This window comes from Hippopotamus amphibius, chromosome X (assembly GCF_030028045.1).
Source record: "Hippopotamus amphibius kiboko isolate mHipAmp2 chromosome X, mHipAmp2.hap2, whole genome shotgun sequence".
In the NCBI taxonomy this organism is placed as follows: Eukaryota; Metazoa; Chordata; class Mammalia; order Artiodactyla; family Hippopotamidae; genus Hippopotamus; species Hippopotamus amphibius.
The window spans coordinates 122,965,515-122,982,944 of NC_080203.1; the positions used below are offsets into that span (position 1 = coordinate 122,965,515).

General features: G+C 41.6%; 1 protein-coding gene across 4 annotated transcripts in view; it reads left to right on the forward strand.

Moving 5' to 3' along the window:
* Positions 1 to 17,430, forward strand: part of CTPS2 (CTP synthase 2) — a 121,137-nt gene that overhangs the window by 6,829 nt on the left and 96,878 nt on the right. For all 4 annotated transcript variants that reach the window (XM_057718982.1, XM_057718981.1, XM_057718984.1 and 1 more), the window contains exons 2-4: positions 5,213 to 5,417; positions 10,753 to 10,923; positions 16,236 to 16,336. In XM_057718982.1, coding sequence (XP_057574965.1) covers positions 5,252 to 5,417; positions 10,753 to 10,923; positions 16,236 to 16,336 — 438 coding nt within the window. In that variant the 5' untranslated portion in view covers positions 5,213 to 5,251. The remainder of the gene's footprint in view (positions 1 to 5,212; positions 5,418 to 10,752; positions 10,924 to 16,235; positions 16,337 to 17,430) is intronic.

A 17,430-nucleotide genomic window follows, 5' to 3' on the forward strand; every position in this document is an offset into this window, starting at 1 on the left:
CCCGCCAGCCCGCGCCCCAGCCCGGCGCGCACGTGGGACCGGGCGCCTTTGTCCCCTCCGAGGGCGGCCGCCGCGCGCGTCCCCACACCCTGCGCGCCCTGCCCGCGGGCCGACAGCGGCCGGGCAGGGCCGGGGCCCTGGGAGCCAGCCCTGCGCCGGCCCGCGGCCCGGGCTCCGGGCTCCGGAGCGCCGCGTGCCCGAGCGGCGCTTCTGCGCGCACCCGGCCTCGGAACCCAGCGCCGGGGCCCGCCGCGCCCCCCCGCCGCGTTTCTCCCGGGCCCCGGGAGCCCCGAGATGGCGTTGGCGGAAGTGCAGCCCCGCGCCGAGTGAGATGGCCTTTCTGTCCCCTCCCCCGCCCCGGCACTCGTTAGACCGCGACCCTCGCGTTTCCCGGGTCGGAGCTGCTTAGGGCGCGCTGAGCCCCAGTCCGCTGCTGCTACAACACAGCTTTCTTTCTGCAACAGTTTCTCCACGTTTGATGTCTAATTTACAGTCAATAAAATGTCCCCATTTTAAGTGTTCAGGATCGGGGATTTTGACCAATTATACACCCGTGTAACCATTACCCCAACGTAGACGTAGACCATTTCCCTCACTCCAGAAAGTTCCCTCGTGCTCCTCTCCAGTCAATCCACAACCGCCCTCACCCCTTGATTTCATCAGAGCGTAGTTTTGCCTCTTCTAGAACTTCATAAAATGGGCTCATGCACGGAGTACTCTTTTGTTTTTCACCACTTTCTAAATGGCCGTCATTGGGAAGGTGTCTCTTGTTGCTTCTGATGTTTTTAGTTGCTCTAGGCCTGGGCTGTCCAGTGTGGTAGCCACTCGCCACATGTGGCTCTTAGAGCACAGGAAATGTGGCCAGTGTGAATTGAGATGTGCTGTGAGTAGACACACCTAATTTCGGAAGACAGTGGTGGTGGGGGGGAATGTAAATTATCTCACCAAGATATTTTTACATTGATCGTGTGTTGAATGATAGTATTTTGGATACATTGGGTTAAATAAGATCTTATTAAAATGAACTTAATCTGTTTCTTTTTAGTTTTTTAATATGGCTTCTGGAAAATTTAAAATTGCACAAGTGTAATGTTTTTATTGGACAGCCCTACACACGCCTGTTTTACAGACAATTGGTTCTGCTCACTGCATGTAAGAGTAAATGTAAATAATGGTCTTCACAAGAGGAAAAAAGTCCTGATTCTAGAAGTAGCTTGAAGAACCTGCTTTTCCTGTTTTTTAAAAATTTTGTTTCAAACTTACTTGTTTGCCTAAAAGAGATAGAGGAGTAGCTATCTCCTTGATATTAAGTTACATTTTCAAAAAGGACTTTGTAAAATATCTGATGTACTTAAAAAGGTATCTTGTGCTTTTGAAAATATGGAAGAATAATAATTGCCTGTCACCAAACCACCTAAATATATTAAAATGTAGCATTTTGGTGTAATTTGACCAGTCTTAATTTAAAGAAAAACAGTTGCGATAATAATATATTTAATTTTTTATCCTGCTCTGCTTGTGTAACATAAGCATAACTTATATGAAAGATTCTTAGGCTTTTTGACAACCACATAATGTGCCTTCTCATGTATACGCTCCAGTTTTCTATGACATTTTTCCATTTTGCTAACTTTTACAAATGGGAAGTCATTTTAATAGTGTGACAGTGCCAGAATAAGGTAGTCACAGCACCACTTATTTGCCCTTTCATCCCGCAGGAAAGGTGAAGACCAAGTGGGCAGGGACCTTGACTTTTTGTTCACCCCCAAATCCCCAGGACTTGGGAACACGTCAGGCATATAATTGTCCGGGAAAAAGAAAATTTTCTTCTCCCCTTCTAGGTTCTTCTGGCTGGTCTAAGAATTAAATTGACATGAGACACATTAACAGGAGAAAATCAAACAAAAGTGTAATACTGTGTGTACACGGGAGAGATCCAGGAAAACTTAGTCACTCCAAAATGGTTGAAACCCTTGCCTTAAATACCATCTGCAGCTCAAGACAAAAGAATATATTGGGGGCAGGGGTTTGGGGCTTCGAAAGGGAGGAGGGCAATTCACATGGAGATGGAAAGGCAAATATTTTGGTAAACACAGGTTTGCTTGGCCAGGCAGAGACAACGGGACACAGAGTGGACTCTGATCTCTAAGAGCTTCCCTGGCCACATCTAGCTCATATTCTCGGAAGATATCTCTGGTGATAGCTCTACGTGGGGAACAGGCCCTTTATCTAAATTCTTTAGGCAGCAAAGGGGGCAGTAAAAAAGAAAGACCTCTTGAGTCTTCTGTTTCTTAAGGATAATCAAACTAAATTAATGCTCGTGCCAAAGAGGCACATTTTGGGGTGGCAGATTTTCCTCCCCTACCTAACAGATGTTTAATAAACGTTTATGGGCTGACAGAATCAGTGAGTAGATGGCTCTGAAAAATAAGAGCTAAACTTCACTTAGCACTTGGGTGCTCTCTTTGTAAGTACCCACACAACTCTATAAGGGAGGCACTGGTATTAGTTCTGTGTACTGCACAGGTGGAGAAAATCGAGGTTTAGAAAAGTTGAAGAAGTTACCCAGGGTCATAGCTATAAGTGACAGAGTCAGCACTGGAACTCAGGCTGTCTGACTCCAGAGGAGGGTCACTTATCAAAATAGAAAAAAATATCAACAGTGGGATGAGTAAGGGAAGACCGTGATAAAATTCCCACTCTAATGACTATCTGGGCTAGTAGGAGTGGCAAGAGATGAATATTCAGTTATGTTTTTGGATCTATGGGAGGAGCATTCTTGGTTTGGACTGAGAATCTTTTAGGCTGAATCTAGCTCAGGTGAGTGGATGGCCAGGTGGCTAGTAAAGAGGAGCGGCGACATTGAACGTGATCAACTGTAATGTGTAAAGTCAGGCCCGGGGACTTAAGGAAGCCATTTTGGATGGGACTTGTATATTTTGGATGACTTCAGTCTACTCACTCTGACAGTGGTCTAACTGAACTCACAGCTCTGAAGGGCGATAACTACACCTTTTAAGTTAAGCTAGTGTGTTTTGAAAGCAGAGAAAACTACAAAATCAAAATGCGCATTCCTTTGGGGAAAACAGACAGATAGGATAAACAGGTAACTGAAATTATTCCTACTTGATTGCATTTGCATTTAATTTCCAGGTATTTAAGAAAATTTGTGAATTACAATAGAAAGTGGGATTTATAGTTATTAGTTTTTGTTAGTTACTCTCTTTTCTTGTAGTTGCAATTTTATATTAATAGTCTTACTTAGGATGTTTGCCCCCCAGGACCACATGAATAAGGCCTTTAAGGCTGACCTTCACGTGCCTGGTGAAAAAGCAGGGGCAGAAGGCACCTGCCCAGGCTCAAAGGGAAAACAACAGTACTCGGAGTAGAGAAAACCAAGTAGCTCTTGAGCTTCCTTCCTGCCTCTAAAACAAAAGGTTTTGAATCAGACAGCAGGAGAAAAGTCAAATAAAATTTTTTTATGATGTAATATTTTCTTTTTTCTTTTTCTGCTTGAATATTTCTGCATGGTGAAATGGATGGGTAAGGAATGGATTGTGTTCCACATGCTTAGTTAAGGAGGATACATTTATTATTATTAATAGTGACATTAGTAGCTAACTTTTACTAGGTTCTTACTATATGTTAATATAGGGGTGGATTTTGACCCCCCTCTAAGCCAGGTATCAGCAAACATTTTCTGTAAAAGATAGTAAATATTTCAGGCTTTGTGGGCCAGAGGTCTCTCTTTTCTCAGCTACCCAGCTCTGCTATTGTAGCCAGAAAGCCACCAGAGACAATATGTAAATGATGGGTGTGACTGTGTGCTCATAAAACTTGATTTATGGACACTAAAGTTTGAGTTTCATACAATTTTAATATGTCACAAAATATCCTTCTTTTGATCTTTTTTTAGTCATTTAAAATGTAAAACATTCTTAGCTTAGGGACCATATAAAAACAGACAGTGGGCCAGATGTGACCTGTGGGCCCTGGTTTCCTGACCTCTGATCTATACTTTAGCTCATTTAATCCTCACAAGCATCTGCAAGATTTTTTATTTTATTTAAAAAATATGTATTTACTTTATTTGGCTGCGTCGGGTCTTAGTTGTGGCACTCGGGATCTTTAGTTGCAGCATGTGGCATCTAGTTCCCCAACCAGGGATCGAACCTGGGCCCCCTGCATTGGGAGCGTGGAACCTTAGCCACTGGACCATCAGGGAAGTCCCAAGATTTTGTAAAATGATGGCAGAGTTGAATATTGATTAAAAAATAGACTGTTCTTAAGCAATTTTAGGTTCACAGCAAAACTGAGCAGAAGGTACTGAGTTGCCATATACCCCCTGCCGCATACCTACAGTGTTCCTTATTATCAAGATCCTGAACCAGAGAGATACATTTGTTACAGTCAATGAACCTACACATTGTTATCCTTCCAACTCCACAGGTTATATTAGAGTTCACTCTTGGTGTTATACATTCTGTGAGTTTAGACAAGTGTATAAGGACCTGTATCCACTATTATATCAATAGTATTAGACAGAATAGTTTCACTGCCCTGAAAATTCTCTGTGCTCCATCTATTCATCCTTCCCTCTCCCACTAACCCCTGAAAACCACTGATTGTTTACTGTCTTCTTCATAGTTTTGTCTTTTCCAGAATGTCATATAGTTGGAATCATACAGTATGTAGCTTTTTCAGATTGACTTCTTTTACTTAGTTACACCCATTTAAGTTTCCTCCATGTCTTTTCACAGATTGATAGCTCATTTCTTTTTAGTGCTGAATAATATTCCAAGGGAATGGTACTTTTTATTCTATTTCACAGATGAAGAAACAGGTACAGAAAAGTTTACTAACTTGCCCAGGTACAGCTTGTAGAGATCTGACTTCAGAGCCTGATCTCTTAAAAATTTTACCACACCTCTGAATCCCAGATTTTTGGCTTCTTATGATGAAGTTTGTCACATGACGGAGTTGGGGTAAATGTAAAATCAGGGTAATGGAGGCAGACATTTTGCTTGCAGAAAGTATCCAGAGCTTTCTGCATATCGACAAGAAAGAAAAACCTAGACGATAAGACTTTGTTTCAAATACTTAGATAGAAAAAGTGCTGTGCGCTTTTGAAATTCTGGTTCAGCACACTCTCCGCCTTACTGGTTTAAGTACATGTTTCTCTTCTCTGACCCTTAATTTTATTACCTTTCAGATTATATCTGGGTGCTGGCACCCAGCCACTTCTCTGCCAATGAAGTACATCTTGGTCACTGGTGGGGTCATCTCGGGCATCGGTAAAGGGATCATTGCGAGCAGCATTGGGACGATTCTAAAATCATGTGGACTCCGAGTCACTGCCATCAAAATTGACCCCTATATAAACATCGATGCGGGCACTTTTTCACCTTATGAGCACGGTATGAAGGAGGAGCGCTTCCCCCCTATAAAGCACTGGCTTAGATTGTGGTTCTTTCTTGTATTTTGGGTAATTTCTTAAGGATAGAGTTCCAGAAACAGAGTTGCTGGATCATACATAATGGATCTGTGAATCTTCTCATGGTTCTTGATACATTTTTCAGATTGCTGATGACGTTCCAAAGTAGTCCACCCCTCAGGACTTCCGTGGTGGTCCAGTGCTTAGGACTTCGCCTTCCAGTGCAGGGGGTGAGGGTTCAGTCCCTGGCTGGGGAGCTAAGATCCCACATGCCTCATGGCCAAAAAATCAAAACATAAAACAAAGTAGTCCACCCTTTTGGAAAACAGTGTGTGAGGATACCATTCTCATTCTACCTTTTGTAGCATGGATTATGTTTTGTTTTATTTTATCATAAAGGTAATATATTTCTCAACATTTCATTGTTAAGAGAAAAACTTAGGCAATATAGAATATATTGGCAATATAGAATGGCCTGAAGAAAATAAAAGTCATCCATTTCCCACCACTTGGAATAATTATTGTTAATGTTGAAATTTTGATGTATATACTAATTATTTTTATTTATTTATTATTATTATTTTTTGGCCAGCCACACAGCTTGCGGGATCTTAGTTCCCTGACCAGGAATTGAACCTGTGGCCCCTGCATTTGGAGCGTGGAGTCCTAACCACAGGACTGCCAGAGAATTCCCTATACTAATTATTTTTATTATTTATTTTATTTTTTTAATCCTTTTATTATTCTTTTTTAACAAACGGCCCCAGGGATAGGGGACCAGGGGAGGGGGGAGGAGGGGAAGTGAGGCCCCAGCCCCACAACCCTTCCCTAACCACCCTTTCCGCCTTATGTATTTATAATCTATATACATGACCCAGGGTGTGGAGGGCAAAGGGAATTGAACCTGTGGCCCCTGCATTTGGAGCGTGGAGTCCTAACCACTGTACCACCAGGGAATTCCCTATACTAATTATTTTTAAAAAGGCACTAGCCCTTACATACTTTCTTTTTAAACTTTTTACATACAAACAAGAAAGTGTATAAATCATGTGTACCACTTGATGAAATGAACATCTGTAAACAGCTTCCAGATCAAGAAACAGAAACCCCCTTTACGCCGCTGCCAGTCTCTCCCCATCTGAAACGACCAGGGTAACCACTATCCTTTTTTCTAACATCATAGATCAGAGTTGCTTATTTTTGAATTTTAAATTAACTGAATCTTACAGTCATACTATTTTTTAAATTGAAGTATAGTTGATTTACAATGTTTCAGGTGTACAGCAAAGTGATTCAGTTATACATATATATATTCTTTTTCAGATTCTTTTCCATTATAGTTTATCACAAGTTATTCAGTATAGTTCCCTGTTGTATAAAGCAGGTCCTTGTTGTTTATCTGTTTTATATATAGTAGGGTGTATCTGTTAATCCTAAATTCTCAATTTATTTCTCCCCCAGTCATACTAGTTTTCAATCTAATTTTAAAACAATCTACTTTAGACATTTTAATAGATTCTATACTTCTAAAGGCTGCACTTGTAAAGCAATTATATTCCAATAGTTAAAAAAAAAATTTGACAAAAAAAAATAAAGGCTGCATAGACTGTGTACGATAATAGGAAATCATAAATTGATATTATAAACAACACTGTGAAGGAGAACTTTAAAATTTATTTATTTATTTTAAAAATTAATTAATTTTAAAATTAATTAAATAATTTTGAAAATCAATCAATTAATTAATTATGGCTGCACCGGGTCTTAGTTGCGGCACGTGTGCTCTTAGTGGCTGCATGCATGTGGGATCTAGTTCCCCAACCAGGGATTAAACCCCGGCCCCCTGCATTGGGAGCCCAGAGTCTTAGCCACTGGACTGCCAGGAAAGTCCCTAAAATTAATTTTTTTAACAAATGCTTACATACAGAATTTCTGATTTGATGGGTAGGTATGTTTTTCAGGTTTTCCAGGTTTCTTTATACCTTTACTGAATACTATTGTTTTTAAACTTTACTAACCTGGGAGTACACCAAAAAAACAAAAAAAGGGTATCTCATTATGTTTTTTTTTTTGGCCACCACCCGGCACGTGAGATCTTAGTTCCCTGACCAGGGATTGAACCTGTGCCCCCTGCAGTGGAAGCTTGGAGCCCTAACTACTGCACTGGCAGGGAATTCCTGGGTATCTCATTATGTTAATTTAGATTTCTTTGATTTTCATTTTGTCAGTGGGGTGGCTTATTTAAGTCTATGGTAGATTTTATATTTGTTTGAAACTATCACCCAACTTCCTTCTGTGGAGTAAATTTCCCTGCCCCACTGACTTTGGCCTTTGGCCATGTAGGGTGGTTAACTCCTCCTGGTTTTTTTGGAACTTTCCTGGTTTTGAAATTGAAAATCCTGAATCCTGGGAACCCTTTCACTCCTGGGCAAACCAGAGAGGTCATTCACCTTATTTGGCCATGTGACTAGTTTTGCTCGTGGGATATTAGTGAATATGACATATGCCTTGTTGAAGCAGAACTTTTCAATGCAGTGGCATGCTTTGGCTCAGTCTCTGTTGTGTTTCTGCCCTCTGCTGTGAGAGCTGCCTGCCCCATATAGTGATTTCTCCTTCAACCCTGGCCCTGGAATAAGAAGACACAGGGTAGACTCACAACTAACCCACAACCCCTATGTAACACAAGGGAGAAATCAATAAACGTTTTCTAAGTTGCTGAGATTTTAGGGTTGTTTGGTAGCAAAATTGACTAACATCATGTGTCATGCCAATTTTCCTTTGGATTTTTTTTTTTAATTATTTATTTATTTATTTGGTTGCACCGGGTCTTAGTTGTGGCTGGCAGACTCCTTAGTTGTGGCATGGGACTCCTAGTTGTGGCACGCATGTGGGATCTAGTTTCCTGGCCAGGGATTGAACCCAGGACCCCTGCATTGGGAGCTCAGAGTCTTAACCACTATGCAACCAGGGAAGTCCCATAACATAATTTTTTCTCTAAATTTTTTTCTGATTAGCCACTCTTCCTAATTGTAATTATCAAAGATTGCATCCTGGGCTTCCTAGGTGGTGCAGTGGTTGAGAATCTGCCTGCCAATGCAGGGGACATGGGTTCAATCCCTGCTCCAGGAAGATCCCACATGCTGCAGAGCAACTAAGCCTGTGCGCCACAACTATTGAGCCTGTGCTTTAGAGCCCGTGAGCCACAACTATTGAGCCCATGTGCTGCAACTACTGAAGCCCACACACCTAGAGCACGTGCTCCGCAACAAGAGAAGCCACGGTAATGAGGAGCCCATGCACCACAACGAAGAGTAGCCCCCACTCACCGCAACTAAAGAAAGCCTGCGCACAGCAAAAAAGACCCAACACAGCCAATCAAATAAATAAATAAATGAATTTATAAAAAATAAATAACAGCCTTTAAAAAAAAAAAAGATTGCATCCTTTTTCCACTGACTTGAAATACCACCTTTTAGTATATACTAAATTTCTGTCTTTGTATTCTGTTCCAGATCTCTTTGTTTATTCCTGCCTACCATTTTAATAGCTGCAGCTTTTTATTATCAAGTAGGTCAGGACTTTCCTCATTATTCCTTTTCTCCTTTTTTTTTTAACCTCAAATGTTAGTTGTCTTCAAGATTAACTTCGGAGTCCTTTTATCAAACTACGAGGAATTGCTCTGTAAATTTATGAATTGATTTGGGGAAGAAATAAACACTGAAAATATTGACTTGCCTATTCAGGAACTTTATAAGTGGCTTTCATTTTATTCATACCTTCTTTTATGTCTCTGAAGTAAAGTTTTAAAGTTTTCTTCATATATGTCCTACACATTTCTTTGAAGTTTTTTTCTGTGTATTTTACCTACTTTGATTTGTAATGATATCTTTAGTTTTTTTAGTCATGTATTAAATTCCTTTATGTAATAGGGACCTTTTCAGGTATTTTGGTTTTATGTAGTATTTGTTCATGTTATCTTATTCCATATTTGTATATACTGAAATATATAAATATGTACACATATATATTAATCTTCCTTTACTCACTGTTATTTTATAAGGGCTTTATTTTTTTTGTGTGTGTGTGTGCTTTATTTTGGTAATCACACTTATTTTTCTTCCAAATTAACTTTAGTTTCACTGTAAAGTAAAAAAAAGTCTGTTGGAATTTTTATTATAATTGCATTAAATCAAAAAACTATTTTTGAAGACATGATCTACAGCTTTTCTTTTTCTTCTAGGAACATAATAGGTATTACTTTTAAAATTTAGGAATCTAAAATTTCAAGACCTTTGCCATATACCTGGAGTATTGCCAAACTGGACTGGGCCTGAATTAACTAGAGAGATTTCAGAGATCTTCCCCTATCTGTCAGAAGTTAAGATAATCAAAGCACAAAGACTTTTCCATAGATTGGCGATTCCTGATAAACATGAAAAAGTAGAATTTGAACTGGAAATGGAATTTGGGAAATATGAAAATATTGCAATTTCATCATTTTGCTCTTTTGTCCCTAAAGTTAGAGATCTTTCTGATGACACTTATGTACCTTATGAGGGAGACATAAATGAGACTACTAAAGTCTTCTGATTAGGTTCAGAAACTAGTCAACCTTCTTTTTATGCTGTGAACATCTAGCAATAGAAGTAAATGATAGAATTTCCTTAATCAGGGAGAGGTTCAGTCCTGACAAGGTGGCTTTAGGACATTGGACACCCAGTCGATGCCCTCAAGTAACGCTGGAGACCCAGAGGCATGCCCAGTAGTCAACGCAGGTGATTGTCGTGTGATTAAATCTTCATCTGTATCCTTCTTCACGATGCTGTTGTGCAGGTGGCTTATTGCTCACTTTCTTTTTGGCCTCAGTTTCACCAAGTCGCCCTGTGGGCTAGTGGAGGCTTTGCTTTTTTCTGGTGTTTAATGGTGGCTTTACCCAAGATGGGAATTAATGAAAATTTTCTTTTGCCAATTTCAGAGTTGGGATACTGATGCTTTGAAGTCAATCGCTATTTTTTTTTTTAATTGCTGTTTTAAAGTCCGTTTTTCATGTGGTATATGATGAGTTTGAAAAAGCTAAATCTTGAAGACAGAATTTCAGTAAGCTTTTAAAAACTACCATAATAGAATACCAGAATTTTTCCAGTGCATTTTCATGGATAGAATCAAATTGCTAATTTTTCCCATTAAAATAAGGAAACTGTGGTAGAATATGGCTTATAAATAAGTCTTATACCAGCTCTTTAATATATTGTGCTCATCTTTGAAAAATAATCTACCGGAAGCAAAGTTTTAATTTTTACATTGCCTTTTTATCCCAGGTGAAGTGTTTGTCTTAAACGATGGTGGAGAAGTTGATTTAGACCTTGGAAATTATGAAAGGTTCTTGGATATTAATCTTTATAAAGACAACAACATCACCACTGGGAAGATATATCAACATGTGATCAATAAAGAGAGGCGTGGCGATTACCTGGGGAAAACAGTACAAGGTATAGTCCACAAACAGGTGGGCGCCCTGTGTGCTGAGCATTCACACCCTGATCAAAATAGACGTGAAGATGAGGAGGTCCCTGCTCTCTACAAGCTGCAATCCTTTTCAAATCCCTGTGTTCTTCTCCTTTTCTTTCCTTCTTTTTTTTCCCCTCCAGTTTTATTGAGATATAATTGACATACAGCACTGTATAAGTTTAGAGTGTACAGCATAATGATTTGACTCACATACCTCATGGAATGATGACCACAGTAAGTTTGGTGAACATCCATTGTCTCATATACGAGAGTGAGTCAAAAATTATCCGCCCTCCGGTTGTGGTAAAACTTCTGTTGGCTGCACTGTCTTATCAGAGCTTTCTATTCAAGGCTACTGTCTCCCCAGTCACTGCTGTGCAGGTGTGAACGTGTTACATCCGTTCATTTGTAACCGCAGTGTGAGCAAAAATGGATGGCCCACTTGTGATTTGCACGAAAGAAGAGCAGCGTGCAGTGATTCACTTTGTGTGGTCTGAGGGTGTACCTGGTGCCGGTATTTATCGAAGACTCTGTGCGCAGTATGAAGAAAGTGTTTTGTTGTGAAGAAGTGTGTATGCGTGGATAGAGAAGTTCAAGGAAGGTCGCACAACTGTTAGCCATCAAGAAGGAGCCGGATTCACTTCTGATGAAGTTAAGACAGTGGTGCATTTGTGGCTCGCAGCTCAGCCTAAAACACTTTTTAATGAGGGAATATGAAAGCTTGTTGACAGTTGGACAAAAGTGTATTGAAAAGCAAGAAGATTATGTCGAAAAATGATGTATTTGTCTTTTGTAAAAGTTAATTAAAATAAATTCCACTGCCAGAGTGCAGATAATTTTTGACTCACCCTTATAGATGCAAAATTAAAGATATAGACAAAAATTGTTTCCCTTGTGATGTAAACTCAGTATTTACTCTCCAGAAGTTTCATATATAACAAAGAGTGGTGTTAATTATATTTATCATGCTGTACATTACATCCCTAGTACTTATCTTATAACTGGAAGTTGGTACCTTTTGACTACTTTCATCCAATCCCCCCCACCCCATAACCACAAATCTGATCTTTTTTGTTTGTTTTTGAAGTATAACTGACAACACTATGTTAGTTCCTGTTACACAATATAGTGATTTGATATTTTTATACATCTCAAAATGATCGCCATGATGTCTAGTTACCATGTCACCATACAAACTTACTTTTCATTTTCCTCAAAGTTTTCAAGTTCATCCTCCATGTTCCTTATTGTATTTTCATCACTTTTTTTTTTCTTTCAACTAATGTCATTGTTTCCTTTATTCTTTGTAGCTGTCCTCTTTCTCTTTTTAGCTTTTATTTATAAAAATTCATGGGGAACAATTTATTCATCACAAATCTGACTGGAGTGCAGATTTATTTTGGTTTGTTTTTGCCTGTCCTTTATTTAATATGTTCTTTTTCTACTTTTTTCTTGTATCTTTGCATGGATGATGATGAGTCCACTTTGAGGAAAAGCAATGGGGAGGGACGTGGGGGTGGGGGTGGGGATTGAACTGGAGGGCAGCATGATATGACCCTTTTTTCATCAATCCTTTCCGTGGGGGGTATGATTCTGATTCTCTTTTGTCCTCGAAGCGAGACCCGCAGGCCATTCCCCCCCCCCCCCCCCCCCCCCCGCCTTGTATTCATAAGTTTCTACAGGGTAGGGTAAAGGTGCTACTTCCCCATCCCCTTTAAATCACCTTCATGTTGGAAAGCAGCTGAGAAGTAGATAAAGAAGTTGGACAGATGCAGATCAAAAGATCCGTTGTGCTGCTGCTGACACTGGACAGTGTGGCTTAACTCTCAGCTACAACTGTGCTTTCTAATAGTTTTCCCCGAAATGTAAGTATTGGGAAGACCCATGGGAGGGAGAGTTGCTGCCTCATACCTGCCACGTTCCAAAGTTGGGGAGAGGGCAAGGCCCCAGACCTGCGCCTTGACCCCTGATCCCTGCGCTGCACACGTGGAAGCAGAGTCGAACCTACCCCTCGATCCCAGAAGGCGGTCCAGCTGGGCATGTGCAGTGGATCGTTCCAAACGCACCAATCAGAGACAACTTCCACTCACCTCCAGGGAGCCAGGGGGCCTGGGAGCCGTGGGTGCGGGTGGAGGAGGTGACAGACGCACCTCCACGTCGGTTTCCTACAGGCCAGCATTCCTGCTTTGTACATCACATTAGGTTAGTTGGCTGCATCTTTTTGGCTTTTTGGCTGAGATTAGCAGCCGCAGGCTCCTGGTCACCATGCAGGCCTCGTCTACACCCTCTGAGTGACCCCTCCCCACCGGCTGGCGGGCTGCCCAGGGTCTGCAGGGCAGCGTCGCCCTGCGTCCTTCTTCCCCTTGGAGTCCAGCATGCAGCACCCTTGGCAGCCCTCCTCACACAGTTTTTAGTTGGGATTATAGGTGTTTTCTTTTTTTTAAAGATTTCTTTGATGTGGACCAATTTTAAAGCTTGTGTTTCCTTATTAATTTTCTGTCTGGATGATCTGTCCATTGGTGTAAGTGGAGTGTTAAAGTCCCCCACTATGATTGTGTTACTGTTGATTTTCTCTTTCATAGCTGTGAGCATTTGCCTTATGTATTGAGGTGCTCCTATATTGGGTGCATATATATTTATAATTGTTATCTCTTCTTCTTGGATTGATCCCTCTATCTTTATATAGTGTCCTTTCTTGTCTCTTGTAACATTTTTTATTTTAAAGTCTATTTTATCTGATATGAGTATCACTACTCCAGCTTTCTTTTGATTTCCATTTGCATGGAATATCTTTTTCCATGCCCTCACTTTCAGTCTGTATGTGTCCCTAGGTCTGAAGTGGGTCTCTTGTAGACAGCATCTATATGGGTCTTGTTTTTGTATCCATTCAGCCAGTCTGTGTCTTTTGGTTGGTGCATTTAGTCCATTTACATTCAAGGTAATTATTGATATGTATGTTCCTATTACCATTTTCTGAATTGTTTTGTTTTTGCTTCTGTAGGTCCTTTCTTCTCCTATGTTTCCCGCTTAGAGAAGTTCCTTTAGCATTTGTTGTAGGGCTGGTTTGGTAGTGCTGAATTCTCTTAGCTGTTGCTTGTCTGTAAAGCTTTTGATTTCTCTGTCGAATCTGAATGAGATCCTTGCTGGGTAGGGTATTGTTGGTTGTAGGTTCTTCCCTGTCATCACTTTAAATATATCGTGCCACTCCCTTCTGGCTTGCAGAGTTTCTGCTGAGAAATCAGCTGTTAACCTGATGGGAGTTCCCTTGTGTGTTATTTGTCATTTTTCCCTCGTTGCTTTTAATAACTTTTCTCTGTCTTTAATTTTTGTGAATTTGACTACTCTATGTCTTGGCATGTTTCTCCTTGGGTTTATCCTGCCTGGGACTCTCTGTGCTTCCTGGACTTGGGTGGCTATTTCCTTTCCCATGTTAGGGAAGTTTTCAACTAGAATCTCTTCCAGTATTTTCTCAGGTCCTTTCTCTCTCTCTTCTCCTTCTGGGACCCCTATAATGCGATTGTTGGTGCGTTTAACGTTGTCCCAGAGGTCTCTTAGGCTGTCTTCAGTTCTTTTCATTCTTTTTTCTTTATTCTTTTCCGCATCAGTGATTATCACCATTCTGTCTTCCAGGTCACTTATTCGTCCTTCTGCCTCAGTTAATCTGCTATTGGTTCCTTCGAGTGTATTTTTCATTTCCGTTATTGTGTTGCATATCTCTGTTTGTTTGTTCTTTAATTCTTCTAGGTCTTTGGTAAACTTTTCTTGCAACTTTTTGATCTTTGCATCCAGTCTTTTTTCAAAGTCCTGGATCATCTTCGCTATCATTATTCTGAATACGTTTTCTGGCAGGGTGCCTATCTCCTCTTCATTTAGTTGTTTTTCTGGCATTTTAGTTTGTCCCTTCATCTGGTACAAAGTCTTTTGCCTTTTCATTTTCTCTATGTTTCTGTGGCTGTGATTTTCAGTTCCACAAGATGAAATACTGCTGATACTGCTTGATAGTGCTGCCTGCCCTCTTGTGGAGGAAGCTGTCTAGAAGGCTGGTGGGTGCTTCCTGATGGGAGGGACTGATGGTGGGTAGGGCTGGGTGGGTGGAGCTCAGTGACACTTTAATCTGCTTGTCTGCCAATGGGTGGGGCTGTGTTCCCACCTTGTTGGTTGTTTGGCCTGAGGCTACCACACTGGAGCTTACAGGCTCTTTGGTGGGGCTAATGGCGGACTCTGGGAGGGCTCACACCAATGAGCACTTCCCAGAACCCCTGCCACCGGTGCCCTTGTCTCCTCTGTGAGCCACAGCTGCCCCCCACCCCCCTCTGCAGGCAACCCTCCAACACCAGCAGGTAGGTCTGGTTCAGTCTCCTTTGGGGTCACTGCTCCTTCCCCCTGCGTCCTGTTGAGCACACTTTTTTGCGTGCCCTCCAAGAGTGGAGTCTCTGTTTCCCCCAGTCCTGTGGAGGTTCTGCAGTCAAATCCCTCTGGCTTTCAATGTTTGATTATCTGGGGATTCGTCCTCCCATTGCTGGACTCCCAGGTTGAGAAGCCTGACGTGGGGCTCAGAACCCTCACTTTAGTGGGTGGACTTCTGAAGTATAAATGTTCTCCAGCTTGTGAGTCACCCACCCAGCATTTATGGGATTTGATTTTAACGCGATTGCGCCCCTCCTACCGTCTCATTGCGGCTTCTCCTTTGTCTCTGGGTGTGGGGTGTCTTTTTTGGTGAGCTCCAGTGTCTTTCTGTCCATGGTTGTTCAGCAGTTAGTTGTAATTCTGGTGCTCTTGCAAGAGGGCGTGAGCGCACGTCCTCCTACTCTGCCATCTTTGGGTTATCTGATGTGGACCAATTTTAAAGTCTTTATTGAATTTGTTACAGTATTGCTTCTGTTTTGTGTTTTGGTTTTTTGGCCTTGAGGCATGTGGGATCTTAGCTCCCTGACCAGGGATTGAACCGCCCCCTCCCCCCCTCTGGCATTGGCAGGTGAAGTCTTAACTGCTGGACTGCCAGGGTAGTCCCTATAGGTGTTTTCTGGTTGCATCAAAGATGGCATTTCTGCTCTCTGCTTCTCTGTGGTTGGTCGATTTCAAGAGAGATGGCATAACAGTTAAATGATTAAACCTATGTTACGTCTATAATATTGGTTTCAATGAGATGAGTAATAACATGAGGATTGTAGCTTGTCTAATTTGCCAGGTGGCTTTCAGGTTATTTGGGAGGTCTAAAGACACTAATACAGTCATTTCTCATGACCATGACCGTGAAATAAGCCTTTGTGCTAATTATTACTTCTTTTTACAGTTGTCCCTCACATTACTGATGCTGTCCAGGAGTGGGTTATGAATCAAGCCATGGTGCCCGTGGATGGTCATAAGGAAGAGCCCCAAATATGCGTTATTGAGGCAAGCATGGAACTTTTCTTTATAACTTTATATCCTTATGGGTTTTTAAGCAGCTGATCTTCATTCATTCAACAAATATGTATAGATGGCCTCATGTGTGATGGACACCCGGCTAGGAGGTGGGATTACAGTAGGGAGTGACGTAGCTGGTCCCTGCTCTTGTGGTCACAAGTCAGTGGGCAAGATTGGCTTAAACTGGGTGAGTACTCCTGGGGTGGGCCTGCAGCAGTCTGCAAGTGAGGACCGATCAGTTGCAGAGTGCATTCTACTGAGTGCTATTTGCAAAGTGCTTTGGAAGCAGAGAGAGACCAAGTTAGGGACGTCCGACTGTAGAGGTGATTTGGAGGTGAGAAGTGAGTAGTAGCTGTTTAAAGAAAGAGCGTAGTATTTGTACTTGCCGCTTGTTCACTGCTTCTCTTCCTCTCAGTGTGCGGAATGAGAATAGCATCCATGTACTCCTTATCTAAAGGTCAGTTGACCTAATTGCCAGGTAGGATAGCAGAATAATGAATGTTTTGGTTCCTAGAGGCAGACTGCCCAAGTTCAGCTTTCTGCACTGACCGCCAAGCAGTGTATGGCTTAGTGGGTAAGCATCTGGGGCCAGACTGTTTGGCTTCATAGCCCAGCTGGGTCACTTACCAGCTGGGTGACCTTGAACAAGTTTGCTTAACTTCTCTGTGCTTCAATTTATTCATCTGCTAAGTGGGGAAAATGATTTTTTTTAATTAATTAATTTTATTTTCAACTGCATTGGGTCTTTGTTGCTGTGCAGGCTTTCTCTAGTTGCAGCGAGCAGGGGCTACTCTTAGTTGCAGTGCGTGGGCTTCTCATTGTGGTGCCTTCTCTTTGTTGCAGAGCATGGGCTCTTGGCGCTCGGGCTTCAGTAGTTGTGGTGCACGGGCTTAGTTGCTCCGAGGCACGTGGAATCTTCCTGGACCAGGGCTCGAACCCATGTCCCCTTCATTGGCAGGCAGATTCTTAACCACTGCGCCACCAGGGATGTTTGGGGATAATGTTTTGAGGATTAAATAAGCCAATACAGTTAGTGCTTAGATTGTGTCAGATCTATACTAAGTGCTCGAAAATTATTAGCC